This window comes from Planococcus citri, chromosome 4 (genome assembly GCF_950023065.1).
Source record: "Planococcus citri chromosome 4, ihPlaCitr1.1, whole genome shotgun sequence".
Lineage (NCBI taxonomy): Eukaryota > Metazoa > Arthropoda > Insecta > Hemiptera > Pseudococcidae > Planococcus > Planococcus citri.
In genome coordinates, this window is record NC_088680.1 from 4,401,519 (window position 1) to 4,428,756 (window position 27,238).

General features: G+C 36.2%; 2 protein-coding genes across 3 annotated transcripts in view; both read right to left on the reverse strand.

Annotated features, from left to right (window-relative positions):
• Nca (neurocalcin homolog) overlaps window positions 1-27,238 on the reverse strand; it is a 392,453-nt gene that overhangs the window by 69,997 nt on the left and 295,218 nt on the right. The window lies entirely within an intron of this gene.
• Window positions 1-27,238, reverse strand: part of LOC135845532 (neuronal calcium sensor 2) — a 383,834-nt gene that overhangs the window by 61,675 nt on the left and 294,921 nt on the right. For both annotated transcript variants that reach the window (XM_065364141.1, XM_065364142.1), the window contains 2 exons: window positions 26,436-26,548; window positions 933-1,076 (listed from right to left, as the gene is read on the reverse strand). In XM_065364141.1, the coding sequence (XP_065220213.1) occupies window positions 933-1,076; window positions 26,436-26,546 (255 nt within the window). In that variant the 5' untranslated portion in view covers window positions 26,547-26,548. The remainder of the gene's footprint in view (window positions 1-932; window positions 1,077-26,435; window positions 26,549-27,238) is intronic.

The window sequence follows — 27,238 nt, forward strand, 5'->3', positions numbered from 1 at the left end:
GAAAATAGAGAACAAGGAGATCGTTTTTAAAAGATAATTTTACAAATTTTAGCCAATCCTTCACACAGGTGCAGGCTACTTCAAAAAAAAAACAAGAAAGAAAGAAATCGATAACAAGGCACAAAATACGACCATCTCTTTCGAATTCTGAACTTGAAACATTCATAGACCACGATGAGGCAGCAGTAAACCAATCAAAAGAGAACATCCAACAACCAAACGTTTGGAAATTCGACTCTCGAGAAAACCCCACCCAGCACACACCATAACCTCTCGCCCAAAAACAGGTACATCGTATACTTTGCAAGTAGGTACTAGGTAGAGATACTTTGGATATTTTTTCGTCTCTATTCCTCGAGCGAACATTTATTTTGGTCAGCTACTCGTATAACTCCAGCACAAACGTAAGTACCTATCTCAGTGGTGTAATTTTTAGCCCTAAAACGAAGCTTGTATGTACTTTCTACAATTCTGTCCAAATCCAACTTCGTCTTTTTATCTCATTCTCTGTGTACCCCTTTCGGCGTGTCTATTTTTTACCGTTGTACGAGTATAGCTACGAGTTGTGCTTCTGCACATAAAGTTAGGTCTCCCGGTTGAAAGTTTTGCTTTTAACGTCGCGTACAGCGATTCGTTCGATGAGGGTAAAAGTTTTAAATACCTGGGTTTTGTTTTAGAAACTACAAATTACCTACAGAACGTCACAAATGGTGGTTCGTTTTATAAAAACAGATCGTATCTTATTTTAGCTGTAGGTGAATTTTAGAACGTTGAAAAAAAAATACTGCTTGGAATATCAAAATTTCAAATGTAGGGGTAAAAGCTGCCTGGCTTTGGACATTTATTTGTCTACTGTCTACGATAAATAAATACGTATGTATCTAATATTCAATAATCTACTAGGTACTTGAAATTGAAACGTAAAAACTCACTTTAAAATCTATATATCCGTTTTTATCCATGTCGAAAGTTCGGAAGACATGATCACAAAATTCTTCGGCGTTTCCACTGGGGAAAAACATCTTGTACATATCGACAAATTTAGCTGGCGTTAACCTCCCGTTTGGGCAGTCTTGCTGAAAAAACAAACAACAATAATTCGATTAGATAATTGATATGTTAATGTGCGACGACGACGTGACAAAATACCAAAATACACACCCAAATGGTGCAATCTACATTCTATAGGCAGAGGCACAATTCAAATATCAATACATAAAAATTCATCGATAACAAGAAACTCTTGAAATTTACGTGTATATTTTTTATAATGAAACATTCGAAGATGTACGCGATATACTGGCGAAATAGATACGCAATCCGAAACTCGTAACTTTTAGATAATATTACAATACGTGACAAATGCATTGTTGAGCGCGATTGCCTTATCGAAATAGACACGAGACACCTAAAATAGGCCTACATCAAGGCTGACTCATCTTCAGCGTCGATTAAATCATTCATGCTTTCTCCATTGTATACATATCGATGCGAATATTTTCAAAATATATACTACACTTTCAAGTATAATAAATCAGCTGCTTTGATAAATTTTAAATAAGGTAGCATTAGGTAAAAGCGAATGAACATATCACCGAAACCAAATTCAATTCGATATTCCATAACTTGTCCTTTTTTCTGCCAGTTGCAACCTGATTCATTCCCATTACTCAAATATTATGCCAGGTTTTGGGTTCAATGAGTGTCGTTTTTTGCGAAAAGATTCACATTTTTCCAAAAATTATTCAAAAATCTCGCTTTTTTTGGCAAAAGTTGACACAAAGTATCATTTTATTGACACTTATGACCTCTTTACCAAAAAATCCTAATTTTTTCTGAAATTTACAATCACCAACTTGCTTCTTTACAATTTGCTTGTTAGCAAAATGGCTAAAATTTTTCTTTTTCTGAAAAAATCTCCCAAAAACTATTTTTTTTTTTTTTTCAAAACTTAATACCTACCTACCTACAAAAATTTCACTTTTTCCAAAAAATCTATATTTTTTCAAAAATAGTACAAAAATTTTACATTTTGCCGAAAATTGACAAAAAGCATAATTGGTTTGCCACTATTTACAAAAAATCCTCCTTTTTGCCAAAATTGTCAAAAATTCTCCCTTTTTCAAAAATGACAAAAATTTTCAATTTTTTAGCAAAATGACTAAAAATGTCTGTTTTTATTCCAAAAAATCTCATTTTTTTCAAAAATTGTCCATAAATTTTACTTTTGTTAAAAATTGACAAAAAGCATCACTTTTTTGCCACTATACTTATTTACGTACAAAAAATCACCCTGTCTGTCAAAATTGTAAAAAATTCTCCCTCTTTCGAAAATGACAAAAACTTTGAATTTTTTGGCAAAATGACTAAAAATTTTTGTTTTAATTCCAAAAAATCTCATTTTTTTCAAAAATTGTCCATAATTTTACTTTTGTTAAAAATTGACAAAAAGCATCACTTTTTTGCCACTACCTGTTTACTTACAAAAAAAACACCCTTTTTGCCAAAATTGTCAAAAATTCTCCCTCTTGACAATTTTTGATTTGACTAAAAATTTTTGTTTTTATTCCAAAAAATCTCATTTTTTTCAAAAATTGTCCATAAATATTTTACTCTTGTCAAAAATTGACAAAAAGCATCACTTTTTTGCCACTAAAAAAAATCACTTTTTTGCCAAAATTCTCAAAAAATCTCCTTTTTCAAAAAATGACAACAATTTTCAAACTTTAATAAAATGAAATTTTTTTTTTTTTTCAAAAAAAGTGTCCAAAAATTTTACATTTTGCCAAAATTGACAAAAAGCATCACTTTTTGCCACAATCAACAAAAAATCCTCCTTTTCCCCAAAATTGTAAAAATTAAAAATAACAAAAATTTTCAAGTTCCGATCTTCATTCTAAAAAAACTCATTTTTTAAAAAAATTGTCCATAAATTTTACTTTTCGCCAAAAATTGACAAAAAGTTTCACTTTTCTGCCACTCATCACAAAAAATCCTCCTTTTCGCTAAAATTGTCAAAAATCTGACAAAAATTTTCAATTCTTGACAACATGTGGCTAAAAATTTTTGCTTAAAAAAAAAAACAAAAACTGTAAAAAATCTCATTTTCTTTTTACAAAATTGGCCAAAAGTTTTCATTTCTTTAACACTAATTATTTGATAAAATTACTAAGAAACTCAAAAAAATCCAAAAAACACACACGTTTTAAATTTTTTTTCACCAAAAAATTGCAAAACAGTTCAACTTTTAAAAATTGAAAATTATACTTCAATTGAAATAATATGTACGTGCTTCTTTTGGTGATTTTTCTCTTCAGTAAATTACCTAGTTACTTTTTAATTACTTCTTCAAACTCTTTTGGTTATCAATGTTTCTTAATTGTTTTGGAGGAAAAATGAATACGAGCCCTGGCTATCATAATGATTCGTTCGCGAACGATTTGCTCGCTAGAGAATCGTTCGCGAACGAGAACGACCGAATCACTTGAAATTCGAAATAATGTCTTATGACTAGGTAAAACGAAACATTCCTCATCCTACATATAAAAATTTGCGACTGATTCGTTCGGGAACGAATTGCTCACTGGAGAGAATCGTTCGCGAACAAAAACGACCGAATCACTTCAAATTCGAATCTCTAATCACAAGGTAAAACGAAACATTCTTCAAGCTACCTAGAAAAAATTATTATTGATTTGTTCGCGAACGATTTGCTCGCTGGAGAGAATCGTTCGCGAATGAGAACACCTGAATCACTTGAAAGAATCTCTTATGACAGAACAAAACAAAAGCAAACTTTCAAGCCACCTGTAAAAATTGCAAATGATTCGTTCGCGAACGATTTGCTCGCTGGAGAGAATCGTTCGCGAACGAGAACACCTGAATCACTTGAAAATTGAATCTCTTATGACAAAACAAAACAAAACCAAACTTTCAAGCCACCTGCAAAAATTTCAAATGATTCGTTCGCGAACGGTTTGCTCGCTAGAGAGAATCGTTCGCGAACGAGAACGACCGAATCACTTGAAATTCGAATCTCTCATCACAAAGCAAAACGAAATATTCTTCAAGCTACCTAGCAAAAAATTATTAATGATTCGTTCGCGAACGATTTGCTCGCTGGAGAGAATCGTTCGCGAACGAGAACACCTGAATCACTTGAAAATTGAATCTCTTATGACAGAACAAAACAAAACCAAACTTTCAAGCCACCTGTAAAAATTGCAAATGATTCGTTCGCGAACGATTTGCTCGCTGGAGAGAATCATTCGCGAACGAGAACGACCGAATCACTTGAAATTCGGATCTCTCATCGCAAAGCAAAACAAAACATCCTTCAAGCTACCTAGCAAAAAATTATTAATGGTTCGTTCGCGAACGATTTGCTCGTTGGAGAGAATCGTTCGTGAACGAGAAAACCTGAATCACTTGAAAATTGGATCTCTTATTACAAAACAAAACAAAACCAAACTTTTAAGCCACTTATAAAAATTATTGCAAATGATTCGTTCGCGAACGATTTGCTCGCTGGAGAGAATCATTCGCAAACGAGAACGACCGAATCACTTGAAATTCGAATCCCTCATTGCAAAGCAAAACAAAACATTCTTCAAGCTACCTAGCAAAAAATTATTAATGATTCGTTCGCGAACGATTTGCTCGCTGGAGAGAATTGTTCGCGAACGAGAACGACCGAATCACTTGAAATTCGAATCTCTCATCACAAAGCAAAACGAAATATTCTTCAAGCTACCTAGCAAAAAATTATTAATGATTCGTTCGCGAACGATTTGCTCGCTGGAGAGAATCGTTCGCGAACGAGAACACCTGAATCACTTGAAAATTGAATCTCTTATGACAAAACAAAACAAAACAAAACAAAACTTTTAAGCCACCTATAAAAATTATTGCAAATGATTCGTTCGCGAACGATTTGCTCGCTAGAGAGAATCGTTCGCGAACGAATGAATCGCTTAAAAAATTGAATCAAGTGTACATGAGGCATAACATAAAAAATCTTGACAGCTTGAATCCTACCCCTTAAAAACTGAACTCAACTCGTTCGCGAACGATTCGCTCAGAATCGATGACTCATTCGAAAACAATCGAAACACTTGTGAATTAAATCCTCAGACCAGTGAAACACGACGTGGTAAAATTCAACTTTTTCAACTCCATTCGTAAGAATGTGAACAAAACCGTTCTCGAAGGAATGAATTACCCTGATGAATCAAATTAGCAGAAAATGCCCCCATAAAAATCTCGATCTAAGATATCCAATATTCCCATAACGAAATTCAATACAAATTTTTCATTTCTTCTACGTAATCTCGTCAAGATTGGTAAAAGCGAGAATTGGCGTATTTTTATCATCGAATAAAATCACCTAAATCGTCTTATCGAAGTGTAACAGCATCGCGACGACTCGCGACTTGGCGCGTAATACAATTTCACATTCTTATAATACGCTTTTTGCTGTCAACTTATATCATCTCGAGCTGAGTTCGGTTCACGAACGTACGACGAGATACAAAAGACAGACGAGGGCGAGCGAGCGTTGAAAAATTGAAAGCTGAAAGCACGAAAGCGCGTTATTCGAACTCGTTACACCCCTTTAATAATAACGTTATCGAAGATATACTCGTAGGTAAATTAATTAATCACCTTGTTAAGCATTTCTCGAGTCGACAGTACGACATGGCGATGGCGTCATCGTCAATCTAAAAGCTCGTTTTCAAGTCGCGTATACCTACTCGTATAATAAGACGATTCGACGAGTCTAGTCGAGCCAACCGTCACAGTTTGCCGAATGGAAGAAGAACACGTCGTCGGAGAAAACCAACGAAGGAGGAGCAACCCTCGTTATTTCGTCGACTATTACTTATCGAAAAAGCAACTGAACCTAACGTTTCAAAAGTCATTTAGCTGGTAAAACTTTGACGTATACGCGAGATACGTCCTGCCTACCTCCCTTTTACCTTACCTTACGCCAAACCCTGCTGAAAATATTTACAATACGTTTGCCAAAGGCGAACGAAAATGTGTCAACACCCGCACATCGCACATCGCACATCGCAGTCAATTTCCAACGGTAAATATTCGCGAATAAAAAAGTAAAGCAGTGTTATCGCGCGACGACAAGACAACGACGACGACGACGTCGAGTTGGGGTTAAAATTAAATTATACAACAGTATTACAGCAGCCCACATTCGCACATATTCGTACGTATTTGTACTTTCAGACAGCAGGGGCGTGAGACTGCCGGTGACGCTTTTGTCACACGTAGGAGTATAGATTCTCTCGCCGCTGGCGTGATTAAAAAAATATGTAGAAAACACGTGTTGAAAGAATCGACCAACTTTCATCTCGTAATTTACGTATTTTCCCACGTCGAACATCGCGAAACCGTAGTTCAAGTAGAAGGCCGGAGTTCCTTGACTTTTCGCAGGTTTTTTTTTAGAAAATGCAGGACACCCTGCGATGTTTTGCTGAAAAAGAAAACAAAATTTTTCGTCATTTTTGAAAAAACAAGATAACTCGACATTTTTTGTCAAAAAGCAAGATTTTGACAATTTTAGCCGAAGGGAGGACTTTTGATAATTCAGGGTGCCTTGTAAAATCCAGAAAGCTAAATTCGTGCTTATTTCGTGCCTTTTCCATACACTCTGAAGACTCGAAATGAAATTTCGTCAAATTTACCTCCCCCCCCTCCCCCAACCAAGTCTTTATTGTGTCCCAAAATTTTTAAAATATCCTGAATTCTATGTAATAGGGGATTACGATTCGATTTTCAAACGATTCAGTCGTTCTCGTTCGCGAACGATTCTCTCCAGCGATCAAATCGTTCACGAACGAATCATTCACAATTTTTGTAGGTAGCTTGAAGAACGTTTCGTTTTCCATTGCCAAAAGAGATTCGATTATCAAAAGATTCGGTCGTTCTCGTTCGCGAACGATTCTCTACCGCGAGCAAATCGTTCGCGAACGAATCAATCGTAATTCTTTGTAGGTAGTTTGGAGAATGGTACGTTTTGTCTTGTGATAAAAGATTCGATCTCGAAGTGATTCAGTCGTTCTCGTTCGCGAACGATTCTCTCCAGCGAGCAAATCGTTCACGAACGAATCATTCATAATTTTTGTAGGTAACCTGAAGAACGTTTTGTTTTCCATTGTCGAAAGAGAATCCATTATTAAAAGATTCGGTCATTCTCGTTCGCAAATGATTCTCTCCAGCGAGCAAATCGTTCGCGAACGAACCATTCGTAATTTTTTGTAGGTAGCTTGTAGAATGTTACGTTTTGCCTTGTGATACGAGATTCGATTTTCAAGTGATTCAGTCGTTCTCGTTCGCGAACGATTTGCTCGCTGGAAAGAATCGTTCGTGAACGAATCATTCGTGAATTTTAACAGGTGGGTTGAAAAATGTTTTACTTTGCTTTGTCATAAAAGATTTGATTTTCAAGTTATTCAGTCGTTCTCGTTCACGAACGATTTGCTCGTTGTAGGGAATTATTTGCGAACGAATAATTCGCCATTTTTATAGGTAGTTTGAAGAATGTTTTACTTTGCTTTGTCATAAAAGATTCGATTTTCAAGTGATTCAGTTGTTCTCGTTCGCGAACGATTCTCTCCAGCGAGCAAATCGTTCGCGAACAAATCAGCCACAATTTTAATAGGTGGGTTGAAAAATGTTTTGTTTGCTTTGTCATAAAAGATTCGATTTCAAAGCGATTCAGTCGTTCTCGTTCGCGAACGATTTGCTCGGTGGACAGAATCGTTCATTCGTTCGTGAACGAGTCATTCGCGAATTTTTAAAGGTAGCTTTCAAGAATCTTTCACTTTGCTTCGTCATAAAAGATTCGATTTTCAAGTTATTCAGTCGTTCTCGTTCGCGAACGATTTGCTCGCTGTAGGGAATCATTTGCGAACGAATAATTCGCCATTTTTATAGGTAGCTTGAAGAATGTTTTACTTTGCTTTGTCATTGTCATAAGAGATTCGATTTCAAAGTTATTCAGTCGTTCTCGTTCGCGAACGATTTGCTCACTGGACAGAATCGTTCGTGAACGAGTCATTCGCGAATTTTTAAAGGTAGCTTGAAGAATGTTTCACTTTGCTTTGTCATAAAAGATTCGATTTTCAAGTGATTCAGTCGTTCTCCACCGCGAACGATTCTCTCCAGCGAGTAAATCGTTCGCGAACGAATCAGTCACAAGTTCAATAGGTGGGTTGAAAAATGTTTTGTTTGCTTTGTCATAAAAGATTCGATTTCAAAGCGATTCAGTCGTTCTCGTTCGCGAACGATTTGCTCGCTGGACAGAATCGTTCGTGAACGAGTAATTCGCGAATTTTTAAAGGTAGCTTGAAGAATGTTTCACTTTGCTTCGTCATAAAAGATTCGATTTTCAAGTGATTCAGTTGTTCTTGTTCGCGAACGATTCTCTACAGCGAGCAAATCGTTCGCGAACGAATCTTTCACAGTTTTTATAGGTAGCTTGAAACACTGTTTCATTTTGCTATGTCATTAGAGTATCAATTTTCAAGTTATTCAGTCGTTTTCGTTCGCGAACGATTCATTATTTTTCAGGGAATTGTTAGCAGACGAATCAACTCCACGTCTTGTTGCCACAAATAGATTCAAGTAATAATGTCAAATTGTGTGCTGTAATCTTTCATCTGGATTGATTGTCCTGAAGGCTTATTCATTCATTAATTCATGATCAATTTCTCACTTTTAATCAACTGATCAAGTCGTTCGCGAACGAATAACGTATAATTCTTATCCATGGGACTGTAAATGTCAAGTTCCACCACGTTCTTTCTCGCTGTATTTGATTTTGTAGCAATCCCAGTCATTTTCGAATGATTCATCGATTCAGAACATCCGAACAAATCATTCGCGAACGAATCGAGTTTAGCTTCCCAAGAATATGGTCAGAACTTGTCATGTTTCGTTATGTCATCCACACCTAATTTAATTTTTCAACGATTCAATCGTTCGTGAACGATTTTTCTTCTCTAAGTGAATCATTCGCGAACGAGTGAGTCACAATTTTCACGCATAAATTTGAAGCATGTGTTTCCAAAACGCACTAAGTCCATTTTTTTGATTTCGAGATAAACACAAAAAACTGTGTCAGACTAGTACATCGCGTGGTTTCACATTCTACCCTAGCAAAAGTGCTTTGTGTATCCTTTCGGATACTAACTCCATTTTGAAAAAAAAAAAAAATTCACTTTGGTGCGGCAGTAGAGCGTGTGTTATGTTGCAAACTCGTGGACTTAGTGCGTTTTGGAAACATAATACTTTCGGGAAAGTAAAAACGCTGAAAATAATATTTAGTGCCGTTTGAAAAAGTATTATTCTCATTCTAGAAGAGCAAAGTTGAAAATGATTTTTTGATAATAACACTCTTTATTCTGATCGTTTACACGACACAAAATATAAACTTAATACCTAAAGAACAATATTTGGTTTAAAAATTTTATGAAAATAACTAATCGAATTATTTTGAAATCAAAATAATTCGATGTAACATGCAACAGGTTTTCTCTTTCACAAATTTAAACACCAAAACGTAAAACACGAACGATTCTCATGCTGAACTTCTTATCATTATTTGTTATTGGACTTAGTGCGTTTTGGAAACATAGAAATGGCGCACGTGGTTTTCAATGTCTCATTTCTCATGGAAAAAATAATTTTTTTAAAAAATGTGATAGACCATTGTGTTCGGGAAGTGATTTCACGATAGATAGCGTTGTTATCTCAAAAATGTTAAAAATGGACTTAGTGCGTTTTGGAAACACATGCTTCATTTGAAAATGATTCGTTTTGTCTCCTCGTGGGTATCATTTGATTTGATTTCCAAAGAGGGCAGTCGTTTTTAAATGATTCATAGTTTCTGAGCGAATCGTTCGCGAACGAATCGACTAAAATTTTAGTTTTCTGATACCATAACTTTATTTGCAGTAATTCTCGTATTATTGGTGATTCATTCATTCGCCAATTATTATTCTCCTCGGGATAAAATCGTTCGCGAATGAATCATTATTATAACCACAGCTCGTATTGATCTTTTTTTCAAAAAAAAAAACAGTAAGCAACTTTGGTTACTAAAATAGCTTGAAGAAGTGACCAAAAAGTATTTAAGAAAGTGAATTAACACGAATAAAATATTTTATAATGAAGAGAAAAATCACCAAAGAATCCAGCATGTTTCAAATTGAAGTATGAATTTCAATTTTTGAAAGTTGAATTTTTTTGAAATTTTTTAGAGAAAAAAAACGAGATTTTTTTGGCAATTTTTGACAACAAACCAAAAACTTTTGCAATTTCTGCCAAAAAAAAAAAAAATAAAAATAAAAAAAAACAGTTTTTGACAAAAATATTATCTTATGGACATTTTTTGAAAATAGGGAGATTTTTGGATTTTTTGGTGTAAAAAATGAAATTTTTCAGCCATTTTTGTCATTTTGAACAATGTTTGAACAAATTTTATCATTTTTATTTTCAATTTTCGGTCAGATATGACGTAATATGAAAAATTCGTTACTTTAGCTTATTACAGTAATATTGCAAAAGATACATATTTCGATATTTTGATCAATAAGCACCAATTTTGATAAATGGCTACGTTCGCTTTCGACCACTAGGTACAATATTTTAGGATTGCCGGCGAAGAGTAACAGGTGATACAACACCGCCGCAGCAAAGGGTGCTCGATACAAAGTTCTCGCTTCGACGATACCAACCAACGTAGTACCAAGCCACACGTTAGCGCATTAGCACGTAAGATTGCAGGAGCAAATACACGGGTAAAGGGCTAGGGCATGGGCATGGCAATGGCAGGCACAGCGATATAATTCCGAGTCTATATAGCAGCCTTGTCACCATCACCATCACCTACGAGTACAGCACCGAAAAAAAGGTGTACATGTAGAATGCAGAGCTGCGACTCTGGCTCCTATACAGCAACAACGGTTGCTTTATCGATTAGTTTATAACCACTGACTGAGAAGGAGGGTATAGTTAACCTCATTTTCGGTTTTTCTTACCCTTACCCCATTTCCTGCCTTCCTGTTTTCTATACTCTTACGAGTATATTCTTTTCGCTAAATGCGTTTTCTTCGTGTTGTTGTACGTAACGTACGTTTCCGAATGTTTACGCTTAAATGGCGTGATAGTCGAATTATAGAGTACCCGATTCTACGCTATACACCGTCCTAAGCTATAAAACCCATCGAGTAATACGTCTCGAGGTAAAAAAAAAAAATTTCTGCCAACTTCGCTCGTAAAACTTCCGATACGGTAATACCCAATACCCTGCAGTTCCCGTATTACTAGGACGCTTTTCCAACATGCAACGCCGAGCTGCTTTCCTTATTATGTAGCTATAATAGGTTTTAGCTATTATACCACCACCGACAGGAAGTGTTGTAAGCGCAGGGCATAAACATAAAAATCAAACCTAATCATCAAAACAGCCCCTGAGCCCCTTCTTACAGGTAGAATACCTAGATACGCGAGAAACAATACCGATTATTATTATACAATCCAGCCAGCTATTCTTCTACGAGTACTACAGTCTCACTATTAACCCAGTTTCGTAGAAATTTACACGCAAAATACGCCTCGTTGGACGACCATTTCGTCGATTATGGGTTACATTTTTAACCTAGCCAGCCAGCGTTAAAATTAATTTCCCAATTGAATTGTAGGTACTAGGTAGGTATCCGTTTTCACAGAACCACACAATCGATATGCGCCACAATGGCGTCATTTTTTCAACACGAAAATCGCTCGTTGCAGCCTAAAAGTCAAATCGTCACAGTTACAGATCTAATAATTAATTCATTTCAACTTTTTGTCACAAGAAATTTCTTCAACTCGAAAAAATAATTTCCACTTTTCACCAAGTTCCGAGTACCTTTTTTTATGTGTGAAGGGGGAGGGGGTGAAGAAATAGGAGGAATTGACAGCTTAAATATTTGGAAATGCACGAATTCGTTTTCATTTTGTGATTTGAAAATAAATACTTATTCTGATTCTATTTAAGAAATATGGAGGAAGAGGGGAAAGAAAGGAGGGGGGGTTGTCGCTCAAAACTTTAAAAATTCATATTTTTTCATTCATTTTTATTACACTTAATGATGGAATTCTTCGTCCCTCTCATACAACCACTGACTGGTCTATTTTCAAAACAGAGCTGGAAGAGCTTCCACCTATTACTGAAGAGATTTTACAGAACACTGAAATTGACTCTCACCTCGACTCTCTGTCTAGAACAATTCTTTGTGCTGCCCCCAAAGCTCAAAAAGCAATCTCTAACATCAGCGTAACAAATTCCAATCTTCCTTTTCCTATTGTTTGACTCATCCTAAAAAAAAAATCGCCTGAGAAGACAATGTCAAAGAACAAGAGACTATTCCTTGAAAAATAGCTTGAATCATCTAACCCATAATGTATGGAAAAGATTGGAAGAATATCGACATGCCAACTACCAAAAATATCTTGAGAGCCTATCGCCCCCAGTTCTTCTTTATGGAATCATACTAGAAGTCTTCTCAACAAACCAATGATAGTACCTTGACTAACTCATAATAACAAATCAGCAACTACAAACCACAAAAAATGTGAATTATTTGCTGAGAAGTCTTCTCAACAAACCAATGATAGTACCTTGACTAACTCATAATAACAAATCAGCAACTACAAACCACAAAAAATGTGAATTATTTGCTGATTTTTACAAAGATATTTTCTGCAATAGAAATACAGACACTCTTGATATTTTGACTGAACCCAGCAATCACCGTCATCGCAAAATGCTTTGTCGAACCTCAGTTGAAGGAATTCGCTATAATATCAAAAAAATCAAAATTTGGAAATCACCAGGCTCGGATAACATCAGTAACATTATCCTTGAAAACTTTCCAACAAATATCCTAACGAGCTTCAACACACTTTTCAACCCTTGCCTTTGTATTGGTTACTGCAGTATCCGTCAATACCCCCACCCATTCGATTGTTATCTCTACGTACGTAGCAACTTAGTTACCATTTATACTTGAGTATATTATTCTATCATTGTATATAATCATGAATAAACGTATGTGTTATACAAGCGTGTTTGAGTTCCTACAGTGGTGACGAGGATTGAAAATATAATATTTTGGAAAAGTAATCAATGTTTTGTTCGAATGATCGTTTTTAATTCAAGTTCAAGTTTGAATTTTCAAATCAAACTTTCAAAATGTGTAATCAAACGTAATTGTCGCGTAATTAATTAGAACCAAAATGTTATGTGAACAGTTTGAAATGTTTGTTATCTTTGTGCCACATCATCGTTAAAACGTGCACATCATGGCTACAATTAGTGCCGATCAACTTGAGGCGATTCTCAAGCGCCAAGAATCCAGTTTCAAAGAGATGCTGCAAAGTGTTCTCGCAAATCAACCTAAAACCAGTGCATCTGGAGGTACGTTACCATCAGGTGTATTCATTACCAGTTTTGAGAATTTCAACAAAAAATCTGAATCATTCACCCACTACAAACAGCGTTTCGAAAATTATGCAACCAGAAAGGGTTTGAAAATCAAAGAAGATGATAGCGATTTCGCGAAGCTACTTACTCGATTCGATTGGCGCAAAATATTTTACAATGATAGCTTCTCTCTTATCTCCAAAAGCTGTCGAATCACTCAAGTACACTGAATTAATCGAATTACTTAATGGCCATCTAGCACCAGCACGTAATGTTCTCGTAGCTCAGCACCAGTTTTTATCAAAATATCAAAACGAAAACCAGTCCATCAGCGAATACGTCCCTTTGTTACACAGTGAATTACATGATTGCAAATTTACGTCACCTTGTGAGTGTAAAGTTTCGATTTCGGATATTTTTCTTCGAGCTCAATTCATTCGAGGGCTGCGGGATAATTATATTCGAGAACAGTTGCTCCAGTCATCAGACAAAGCATTTGATGTGATTATCAAAAAAGTGATTGCGCTAGAAGCATCTAAGAATGATTCGAAACAAATTTCAACGAATAGTCCAGCTCCCAAACCAGAAAACGTAAACAAACTCCAGTCAAATCAACATCATTCCAGATTGAAATCAAGATATAATCAAACTAATCATCAGCAACAAAGTGGCAAGCCAAATAACAATTATAAAGACCAGAAATCCAGTCATCGTACTCCTTCAAAAAACAGACTTAGAATCAACTACAAGGCCTGGAAAAGTAATTGTGCTATCCAAAAAAGAATCGCCTTCTTTGTCTCCTAATGATTATAGACCTATCAGTCTTCTCTTTTCTCTATCCAAGATCCTCGAAAAAATCATTTGTAAATGTCTTTTGGACTTTCTGAAAAAGGAACAGATTTTGCCATCTTTTCAGTATGGTTTTCATAATAAAATGAGCACAGTTTATCAGTTGCATCAAATGGTACAACTTATTAACAATGACTATGAAAAGAAGCAATTCATAACTGCAGCTTTAATAGACATCATAAAGGCCTTTGACTCTGTATGGCATTGCGGTTTAATTCACAAACTAGTTACAATCAAAACACCCACCATTCTATGTAAAATCATTTCTTCCTTCCTTCCTTCCTTCCTTCAAAATAGGAAATTTTATGTTCAAATTGATGGTAAAAGCTCTTCGCTTTGAGAAATCAGCCAAGGTATACCACAAGGCACTGTATTGAGTCCAACATTGTTCATCTTAAACTGTTATGATATTCCTAAACCAGCTGATAATGAAATAGCAATGTTTGCTGATGATACAAGTTTACTCAGCCAAAATAAGGATCTTGTAATCGCTCGTAATCAACTTCAAGCTGGTATCAATGAATTGAAACCATCGTTTGAATGCAGGAAACTTGAGCTAAATTCTCTTAAAAGTGAAACTAAGATCTTTACACTTCGCAAAATCTCACCGACTCCAGAAATCTTAATCGATAACACTGTGGTACCATGGAATACATCAACAGTTAAATATCTCGGCATATACTTGGACCAGAAACTATCTCTCAAAAACCATATCATTCTCAAATCACGTGATGCCTACCTCACACTATGTAAACTTTATCCCTTATTGAATAGTCGTTCCAGATTGTCTACATCTTGTAGTCTACTTCTTTACAAAAGTCTCATCTGTAGCTCATTCACATATGCAGCGCCGATACTGATAACAGCTTCAACAACTAACAAACATAAGCTACAAATACAAAACAAAGTTCTGTGAATCATTACAAACGCACCATGGTTCATCTAAAACCATCAGTTACATAATGAACTGCAAATAGAATCAATGGACGCCTTCTCTGAAAGACTTACTGAAAAATACCTATTCACGCTGGAATCACTTGATGACTTCAAATTCCTACTTTGCAAAAATCTTATGAATCGTCTTAAAACACATAAAAATCCTCAAGATCTTTTTTGATGCAAAAAAATAATAATTCTTTCAAATTGTTATATTTGTAGGTTTTTATAAAAAATTTTGCCTACCCTCTTAACTTCTCTCTCTCTCTCTTTCTCATTCATTTTAGCACATTTGTTCGTGTTGATTTGTGTCTCAACTGTCTAAAAAGTACTCTTTTTTGCAAATATTGTCAAAAGCTCCAACTTTTTTCTTCTGAAAATTGTCAGAAAGTTCAATTCCTCCCAAAGTTGCCGAAAAGTCTTAATTTTTGCCAATTTTCTTCCTCGAGAGATCATATTATTCTATCAAAGTCGACCAAAAATCTACGTATTTTTACCAAAATTTCTGAAAAAGGAACCATTTTTTCGTAAAATTTGCCAGAAAGTCTCAATTTCGCCACACTTGTCAGAGAATCCCAATTTTTCTAGAATTGTGGTAAACTTTCAATTTCTGTTAAAAAATGTCAAAGTCCAATTTTAGTCAAATTCAAATTTGCCAAATAAAAAATTGTCAAAATTGTTGTCAATAGTCTCATTTTTGCCAAAATCATCAAGAAATTCTTGTTTTTTTCCTTTACCAAAACATCCAAAAAATATTGACTTTTGCCTCAGCTGTTTAAAAACTGTTGTTTTTTTTTTCAAAATCGCGAAAAAATATTCCATCTTTTGAGAAAACTTAAAAACAACTCATATTTTTTATCCTCCCGCCCCCCTCTCTGATGATCAAAAGGTAGGCCAATGATCATCAAAATCGCCGAAAAAGCCGACATCCAGTTAAATTCAGTAACCCCCCCCCCTCCTCGAGAAGAATTTTATTTTCAATTCAGGTGTCTCTATGCTCTATTAACAGATCTATCAATTAATTTTCTCTTTTATTAAACAGCCTTAAACAGAAAACTTGATTTTTTAAAAAGAGTAGTGGTCCATGAGGATTCAAATAGGTAGATGAAGGGGTGACTCATTAGCTTTCCAAACATACAGTGTTACCAGTCGATGGATTGGAGGAGTCTTGAGTTTTACCATTAATATCCAGCAGCAGCTTCTAAACGTACATTTACAACGATTAATCGATTACATTATCTTCTGAGGAAACGAAGAACGGTTGAAATTAGTAGTAAAATCGATTTCGGCGAATTGGATTGAGATGATTTTGAAACATACGCCGGATTTCGTGTATTTGCTCCATCGTCGTAGTAACATCTACGTTACGTATACACCAGATAGAGTTACCTACGATTTACGTGTTGGTATTACGTAAAACGCCTAACTCGACGAATGGAGCAAGAGGGTACCTACAGTATACTCTTCTAATTCCATTCGACGACGATAAAACTTTATTGAGACGATAGCGGTAAAATTTAATTATCGAATGCGTGTGGCGTGGCGTGGTTTGGTTTTCTTTTGCTCGCTGCTGGTGCTAGTGCTATTTCAACTCGCAAGATGAGATGAACGCTGGTGGCGCGGCGCGTGCCCGAAGGAGCCATAAACCGAGCAGAGTGGAGCTCGAAATTCAGGTTTTGACGGCTGATTGAAATGTACATAGCACACCTACGCGAGCTGTAAAACGCTTCAGACTGTACTCGTTCGTCTCGTATATATACCTACGAGTATTTGTGAAAGCTCGCCCGTTGCGAGCTTGAGCTTTTCATACTCGTATACAGATGATAATCTGTTTAGCTGCGGCGACGACGAGACACGATCCGAAGCGCGAAGCGCGCAAAGCGTCCCGAGTATAATTAATTGGATAAAAGTTCGTTGATTCTGTACACACCAATACGTTCTTAGTGGCTTTGGCTTTTTTGTCAGGCGAGAAAACTGACTGCCACGAGTGATAAACGTCACTTGCACGAGTTGAACAAGCTACCGATGTTCTATATACGTAGACGTAGACGTACCTATTTTAAACCCTGTCATTTGTCGTTTTATTCGAAAAGCTGCGAAAATCTCACAACTATATTCGCACTACTTGAGTGAAATTCATCTCTATCAGCTAAAACAGCATTCTCAGAATCTGCATCTTTTCTACGATCGATTAGTCCCAGCTCTAAAATGCAACCTCCGAAAATTCGACAAACCTGAGGGAAATTCCACATTATCTCGCAATTTCAATCTTACTATATGTATATTGCAAGAATAATAATCCTAATCCGTGGAAGAAACAGCGAAGACGACTCGAATCCTATTTAATATCGCGAGCACATGTGCCAGACATTTTTTTCATCGAGCTATTCTCGAGATTTTGAAAACGTTCGAAATGCTTTTCATAATGTTCTATACCTCTTCGCGTATACTTACTCGCGTCGAGAATGGGAATCGCCAAATTTTGCAATTCATTGAAATTAACTCGACGAAATCTCATATAACGAGGCGTATTCCTCCCTCCCTTCTCCTCCTCCCTGCCCCCCTCTCTATCAAAATGAAATAGGCTTATACGTTCGCAAGGAAGAGGAAGCGAGTAAAAATTGAACGATATTCCGACGCTTTTCCACTTTCGCCACGTTTAATACGACGACTACGACGACGCATTCCTATAATACGTATACTATAAGACGCAGCAGTTTCAATTTAAACGCTTCCGTTATATCCACCTCTCGTCTCACTTTTGCGAGGCTTTTGAAAAGGCTCAAGCTGGCGTCAGCCTCCTATAAGAAGAGAATTTCGCTATATGGGAGGATATATGAGCGAGTACGAGTCATATCCCAGATCTACAGGGTGATGCATAAATGATATTTCATCTCGGTTTGGAAAACCGTCAGGTATTAAGAGCCTATACTAAAGCAAGACTTCACGCAGGATATTTCTCAATTTTGGTAAAGAGGAGCTGGTCTAAATAATGCTGACACAATTTGTAAAAAAGCAGGCAATTTTTGGCAATTTTTTGAGGAAAAACACTAGGTATAGACATTGGACAATTTTTGAGACAACTGAGTAAAAAATCAATTCCGTTTGGATATTTTGTCGAAATTTTCGACAAAATTATAACTTTCCAACACTAATCGATGTAGTCGATTTGGTTTTTGACACCACCACCGGATTTCCATGTGTACAATCGTCGACTCTTTCAGCATCATAGTCGATGATTGTACACATGGAAATCTGGTGGTGGTGTCAAAAACCAAATCGACTACATCCTAGTACAGAAGAGGTGGAAGTCAGCAATAGCACAGTCCAAGACTTATCTTGGAGCAGATGTAGCATCAGATCACCAATTGCTGGTGGCTTCCTTCAAATTGCATCTTCGCAGTGGGAAGAAACCAACAAAGAAAAATCGCATATACCTTACCAACCAAGAAAGGAAAACACTTGCTGCCCAAATAAATATTGATTACACAAATGAAGAGGACCCAAATACCTTATGGGAAAATATGAAGGCAGAAATCCAAGGGAAACGTAATTTGGTGATCAAGAATACGAAAGAAGAATGGAAAAAACATCAACCATGGATGTCAGAAGAAACATTAAAGCTCATAGAAGAATGCAGAAAAGTTAAACTGGAAGGAAATGATAACAGATACAAGGCCTTGAATAGATGCGTACAGAGAAGTTGCAGGAATGATAGAGAAGCTTACCTGAACAGATGTTGTGAGGAAATTCAAGAACATGCTGACCACAACGAATCAAGCATACTATTTAAGAAGATAGAACAGATCACCAGAGATTTTAAACCATAATCACGTGAAATCACAGCTGAGGATGGTACAGTCACATGGGACTCTAAAAAGATTCTGGAGAACTGGAGATTGTATTGTAGCAAGCTATATTGGAGTGAACTACAAATCACCAAACAACAATGAAGTAGCAGAAATTGAAGTGGACAGTGTAAAAGAGCCAGAAATCTTACTTGACAAAGTAAGAGATGCCATCAAAGCATTGAGAAAATGCAAAGCGCCTGGATGTGACGGTATCAAGACTGAGATACTTCAGTCAATGGGTAAGAAAGCAGAGAAGGTGATCTGGAAGATACGCAACAACATATGTGACCATATGCAATAAAACTGACCATCCGTCGCAAAAAATCAAAAAATTTTTTTTGCGAATTTTTGTTCCCTAAACCATTTAAGGCCCAAAAATAGGCAAAAAAACATTTTCGATTTTTTGTGACGGATGGTCGGTTTTATCGTGGACTGTCACATATGGCACAAAAGAGAATGGCCAGTAGATTGGTGCAAATCAGTGTTAATCCCGCTACACAAGAAAGGTGATACAAAAAATTGTGCCAACTATCGCACAATAGCCCTAATTCCACATGCCAATAAAGTGATGCTCTGAATAATCAACAACAGAGTCAAGGCATACTTACATAGGCAGATTCCACCTGAACAAGCAGGATTTATGCCTGGAAGAGGCACAAGAGAGCAGGTCTTGAACATCAGAAAAATAATCGAAAAGTTCCGCGAATTCAACATCCCTGTGGTACTATGCTTCATTGATAATGCAAAGGCCTTCGACTGTGTCAACTGGATAAAGCTATATGAGATACTACGTGAGATGGGAGTTCCAGAGCACCTAACTGAGCTGATCAAATTGCTGTATGACAAGAGCGAGATGATGGTGAGAGAAGGTGGAGAAGAGTCAAATACGTTTCAGTCAGAACGAGGAGTAAGGCAGGGCTGCATACTCTCGCCTCTGTTGTTCAACATCTATGGCAAGTACATCATGCGGAAAGCCTTGGAGAACTGGGAAGGTGGCATCAAGATCGGAGGAAGAAGAATCTCCGATCTTTGCTACGCTGATGATACCACCTTAATAGCCACTAGTGAAGAGGAACTGGCAGAACTGATCAAGTGAGTCAGGATGGTCAGGGATGACATGGGACTCCTCATAAATGTGGGGAAAACCAAGGTCATGGTCGTTGATAGAGCTGGACACCTACCAGAATCTGAAGCCTTGAATGAATTCAAAAAAGTGAACTCATTTATTTACTTGGGTTCACTGGTGGATACTGATGGAGGATCAGCCAAGGAAATCAGAAGAAGAATAGCTCTTGGGAAAGCAGCGATGTCTTGGTTGAGAAAATTCACCACCAACTGGAAAATCTCCATAAAAACGAGGAAGAGACTAATCAGGACGCTAGTTTTCCCAGTTTTCTTGTATGGAGTGAAGACCTGGACATTGAAGCAAGATGATCGAAGAAGAATCGATGCTTTTGAAATGTGGGTATGGCGCAGGATGTTGAAGATACCATACACTGCACCCCATACAAATGCATCAATTGTGAAACAACTGCAAGAACCAACCAGGCTAAATAAAATATGTGAAACCCGGATAATTAGTTATTTTGGACACATAGCCAGAAGATGACTGGAAAACATCAAAAACGGAATTCTCTTTGGCAAGATCCCTGGAACACGAGGAGAGGAAGATCTCCAACAAGGTGGACTGATGCAGGCCAGAAAATAGTTGGCTCAGTTGCGACAGAAGCCACACTACCTAAAGACAGAGAGGATTGGCGGTCGTTATTGGGGGCACAATAGTCGCTTGCGACTATGACGTTGATGATGATCCTTTCGGCAAAAAACAGGATTTTCTGACATACACAAAAATCCTGCAGGGCAGGACTTCTTTGGCAAAAAAATGAATTCTTGTGACTCAATTTGTTAAAATGCAGGACATTTTTGGCAATTTTTTGAGGGAAAAAACCACACAATTTGGAGACACCCGAGTGAGAAATCAATCCTTTTTGGATATTTTGTCAAAAAAAAAAAAAAAAAAAACAGAGATTTCTCGGGAATTATTGAAAAATTACATTGGGTCATTCCATGCCAAATCGGCGGATTTTTGCACGAGGGGTCTTCGATTTTTTTCAAAATCAGATCATTTGTAGAGGTCATCAAACGATGACGAATGACGCAAACCGGAAATTTTTTCGATTTTTTTTGACGGAGCTGTGGCGCTTCAAAGTTCTCCAAAATGGCCGAAAATGGAAAATTTCAGTTGCAAATTACTCCGGTTGTACGTGGTATAGAATTTTGAACTTTTTTTTCAAATTGTAGTACTTTGAGAGGGTAATCGACGAGTGATGTCAAAATCAGTGTTGCCACTTTCAAAAACCTAAAAAAATCGATTTTAAAACTTATAATTTAAATATAACCACGATCTCGGCGAGTAAAAATTCTGAAAAAATTCTCAGTTTTAGTCCTTTTTATGTAGAATAACATATCAAAAAATTAGACTGGCATCTTTTTTTATTTTCGAGAAAAAAAAATTACAAGTTTTACAATTGCTGCAAAAGTACCATCCGAAACCTAAAAAATGAAAATTTTTGCATTTTTGAAATATTTTACCAATGTGTAGACGATAATGTGAAAAAAATCCCCCTCCCCCCAATTTGTCGACAAATTGACGAAAAATGCATTAATTTCACTCTTGAAATAAAAATTTATAGCACGAAAAATGTCAATTCGTTGACAAATGGGGGGAGGGGGATTTTTTTCACATTATCGTCTACACATTGGTAAAATATTTCAAAAATGCAAAAATTTTCATTTTTTAGGTTTCGGATGGTACTTTTGCAGCAATTGTAAAACTTGTAATTTTTTTTTCTCGAAAATAAAAAAAGATGCCAGTCTAATTTTTTGATATGTTATTCTACATAAAAAGGACTAAAACTGAGAATTTTTTCAGAATTTTTACTCGCCGAGATCGTGGTTATATTTAAATTATAAGTTTTAAAATCGATTTTTTTAGGTTTTTGAAAGTGGCAACACTGATTTTGACATCACTCGTCGATTACCCTCTCAAAGTACTACAATTTGAAAAAAAAGTTCAAAATTCTATACCACGTACAACCGGAGTAATTTGCAACTGAAATTTTCCATTTTCGGCCATTTTGGAGAACTTTGAAGCGCCACAGCTCCGTCAAAAAAAATCGAAAAAATTTCCGGTTTGCGTCATTCGTCATCGTTTGATGACCTCTACAAATGATCTGATTTTGAAAAAAATCGAAGACCCCTCGTGCAAAAATCCGCCGATTTGGCATGGAATGACCCATTACGACTTTCTAAAGCTTTTGATAAGGACAAGATATTTTGAAAATTTTGACAAAAATGGTACCTTTTTTGGTAGTTTTGGTGAAAAACGCAGATTTTATTGTAATTTTTAAGAATATTGTTTTTTTTTGGCAATTTGGGGAAAAACAAGATTTGAAAAAAAACACGACTTTCTAAGCAGCCAAAGTAAGAATCAACACAAACACGAGATTTTGGCAAAAGTGAGACTATTTGACTATGTTGACAAGAAAAAGACCTCTTTGATAAAATTGGGGGAAAACAAGGCTGTGTTTTTAGCAATTTTGAGAAAAATTAACAATTGCAAAAATGGGACTTTTTCACAAATAAGTACCTACAGGATACTTTTCTTTTGCAATTTTGGCGAAAAAACTTGTTTTTTGGTAAGTTTTCACGGAGCGTTGGTCTTTTGTCGCACTTGGAAAAAACTGAACTGTTTTTGACATTTTTTCAAAAAATAGGGTCTGTTTGGTGATATTGGTTTTAAAAAAACGGATTTTTTAATTGTGAAAAAATGATATGTTTTGGGCAGTTAATCTTGGCAAAAAATCAAGATTTTCTCAGCAATTGACAAATTCAACAATTTAGGCAAAAATGGGACTTTCTTACAGTTTCAGCATTTTTTTTGGCAATTTTGACAAAACTGTAAACCATTTTTTTTAAAAATTGAGACTATAGACAATTTTGACAAAAGTGGTACTCTGTTTTGGTCTTTTTTTTTGACAAATTCATCGAAAAAACAGGACTTCATTGCAAATTTTGTCAAAAAACAGGATCTTTTTGGCCATTTTGACCAAAAAACCAGGATTTTTTGCACAGCCAAGGGAAAGAGTAGGTTCTTTTTGAATGTTTTAGGCAAAAATGCAAGAATTTCTTAGGAAATTGCCAAAAATGAGGACTTTTTGATAAATTGAGAAAATTTTGATTTTTCGTCTTACAATTAGCAGCACTAGAACTTTCTGAAGATTTCAATAAGAACCCAACTTCTTTCGAAAATTTTGGAAAAAAAACATTGATTTTTGCCAAAGCACGCACATATTTGGTCTTTTCTTAACAATTGAAAAAAAAACAGGACATTTGCAAAAAAAAAAAAAAAAAGATTTCTTAGATTATTTTGACAAAAAGAACAAGACACTTATCAGACAGCTTGAGGCAAATTCAACACTTTTTGGACATTTTAACAAAAAAAAAAAAAAAAAATTTCTTTGCAATTCTGACACATTTTTTTCAAATTATTACAACTTTTTGAAAATTTCAGCAATCTTTGGTACAAAAATGTGAATTTTTTAGCAATTTTGGGCCAAAATTTAAGCAGAAAAGTTCAAAATACAAATACGACTTTTTTTGTAAATTTTTTGGGAAAACAGAACTTTTGGGCAACCAAGGTAGAAATCAACGACTTCCAACTCTTTTTGTTGTATCTACTGGGAAAAAAAACTAGGAGGAATTTCCAAAGAAGATTACGAAACCTTACTTAATGAGTTCATCTTTGGAACCAGCTAGATATTCTAATACCTGTGCCACGATTTTACCACCAAAATAATCCCATAAGCCAACCGCCAGAAATAAAACTCGCAGAAACGGCTTCAACCCAAAACAGAAGTGAAAAGAATACGAAGTACATAAATCGCATCACCAACTCGTCGTAGAAAAGGTCTTAATGGATTTTCGGCATCACAAACCGCGATTTCAAACACTCACCCCCTTTAAAATTCCCATTCTGACAAACTGACAGCGATGAAGAAAATTTGGCTGGCTAAAAATGGTATAGAAAAATAAACGAATTATCTCATCGTACTTATTCTCGAACTCTCTCAACAGTCAACCCTGGCTTTTTCTCACACCATCAACCATCACCTTCATCGTCACCATTACTAATACTCGTACCATGGCACGTTAAAGATAAGAGCTCCGAAAGCGTTCAGGAATCGTTCTACGCGTAGATAAACGTTCTTCTTTCAGAGCTGTCAACTTTATCAAAAGCGAAAGCAACTTTCCTCCGAGTAAACAGCTATAGGAGTAAGAGAGTAAACTACGATGAGAAAGAGACAGTGATATGGAATAGTATACGCGTCTTACCGCGCATCCACAAATGCCATCGGATAGAGATTACAATGACCCGAACTAACGAAGCAAATTTATCGAACTAATAAGCTCGCAAAACTTTACCCATTGTTATATCGTCTCTCCTCTCTCTCTCGCTCTCTCGTTGACAACTTATATAGCTGCGAAGCTACGTTATCTTCGTTAGCTTTCGTATAGAATGAATGCTAATTCGAGCGTGTTAATTTTACTGACGATGACGTCCGCCGAGTTAACTCTGACCCCGAGAATACCACGACGACCAGAGACCCCGAGACTCGATAATATTTCGCCTATTTTGCGGGTGGTTTTTCATCGCTTCGTCGTCGATGGTTAAAATTTTGTCGCCACTGTGACCGAAGTACGAGCAAAAAATAGGACCATTGAAAGCACACCATTGGGGATGAATTTTCAAGGCCGGTTTAAGACACAGGAAGAAGGTCAGGAGGAATGATCTTTTATAGTAAGATGGAAAAACTAAGGTCAAATAAATTTTGATTCAATTTTTTTTTTCAAAAAAAAAAGAACATTATTCCTCAAAAATCTTGAAATAATTTTCATGCATTTTCAAAAAAATTTTGCAAAAGAGCAAAGGTTCTCCAAATATTTCAATCTGTGAAAGTGGGGGGGGGGGGGGGGGAGAAATAATTAATTCTGATAAAAAATTCTCAGTCAAAATTTTTTTAGTTTTGGAGAGAACCAGAAAAAAATAAATTCCAAAGCCTGAAACAAGGAAAGCACGAGACTTTGAAATTCCAGGAGAAAATTGAAAATTTAACGAAGACTCTGGAATGGGTCAAAAATGGTCACTTTCGAATTTTTTTCGTTTGAAAATAAAGTAATATAAAATTCGCTGCAACAGGCTGGCTTCTTTTTTCAAATTTTCAAAAAATTTCCTCGCAAAATCCAAAAATAGTAAGTGGAAATTTGAAACTCCGAACTCAACAAATTGCAAAAAAAAAATTCTAAAAACTAATAAGAAACTTGAAAACAAAACGAAAAATTCAACTTTTCGACATAATTCGATTCGTAACAGCATTACTCGAACAAATTCTCTAAAAGTCATCTCATGTTGCTTATTCTCTTCCCTCCCCCTCGCCCTCTCCTTCGTCTGAAATAAAACCCCATCCAAACTTTCGCTTCGCTTTCGCGTAGGGTATTTCAACTCGAGACATTTCTAGCCAAACAACCCTAATAAAACTAGACTTCTTGGCAGAACGAGCATTTCGCAAAAGCAAACCAACCTCAATCTGGTTACTGATAATTTGAAAATTTCTCTATAGAATGTCTGATGAAAAACACAGCCAAAGTTTGGACTAGGGCAGCACGGAGCCGGCAGGGACACGACTGACTTAATAATTAAAACAGTTGAACGGCGCGACGTGAATGAAAAACTATAGCGAGCTACTGAATTACTCGTATACTTCTCACAGTAGTGTTACGAGTATTTCGATAGGCTCGGCTCGTTTATCAAACTCTAATAAAAATATCGCCCGGAGATAATTTATTACACGAGCGAGTCGTATCCTAGCTCGTAATATGCTCCGACAGAATGCGTTCTCGTTCGGGTCCTATCTCCTTTCGCGGATCCCATTTTCTATACTATATACCCTCATCTTGGAACAGCAGCACTGGCAGCAACCCACCAAAAGAAAAAAAAACGCTCATCTTTGTTGGCAGAATTGTACGAGAAAAGTCATTAATTCTTGTAGTAGCACGATGACGAAGGGTCACAAAAAAACATCTACGGAGAAGCTAGATAGCCTACTGTATAAATTAATGGCGATGGAGGCGAAGGCGAGGAGTCGCCCTTTCTGTTTTGGGATACGGGTAGGTCTAGGTATGGTATACTATACATAAGATAGCCTACATTATTATGATAATGTTAGAATTAAAATTATTCATTCGCTTACTTTGAATCCTTTGTACCATTCTTTAATTGTGCTTTCGTCGTAACGAGTGTGAGACTTCAAGAAATCCATATCTTCCTTCGATAGCTTATCTTTGCTTCCGAAACACCCCATTCCTGGAAAAAAACAAAAAAAAACGCGAAATTAATTAACATAATTGAAATTGCAGGGTTTCCATAGCCATAGGAGCTAAATTAAAAAAAAACTAATTTATTCAATTTTTTTCCAACGTTGGAAATCTCTTTGTAGGTGGCCAACATAGTTGATGATTTTCTCAAAAAAATTATCTAGAAGCAGGGTGGTTTTGTGGGAGGCACGTAGAGGCACACAGCAGTGCCCCTAAAAAAAATGTAAAAAATATCAAAAAAATGCCATAAACCCCCCTCACCCCTCACCAAAAATGAAAGCATTGGCAGGGAAATGAAGTTTGACAAAACAATGAAGCTTTTCGAGTGTACAAAAAACAGTATGTAGGTACTTTTGTTTGGTGAATTTAGTAAAGTTTGAAAGAAAAAAAGACTTTTTAGACAGGCGAGGCAAGAATCAATGCTTTTTGGACGTTTTGGCAAAAATTACGACCATTTGACGATTTTATTGAAAAACATTACAACTTTTCGTCAACTCGCTAAAAATTGACTGTGTCTGAACAATTTTGACACAATTTTGGCAAAAGCAGTGGTTTTTTGGGCAATCTTGACAAGACTGTTTGACAATAGGTAAAAATTGGCCCTTTTGACAACTTCACTGTAAGAGGACACTGTTTCAGAATTTTGTTGACATAAATTGGCACCTTCTTGTTGAAAAAA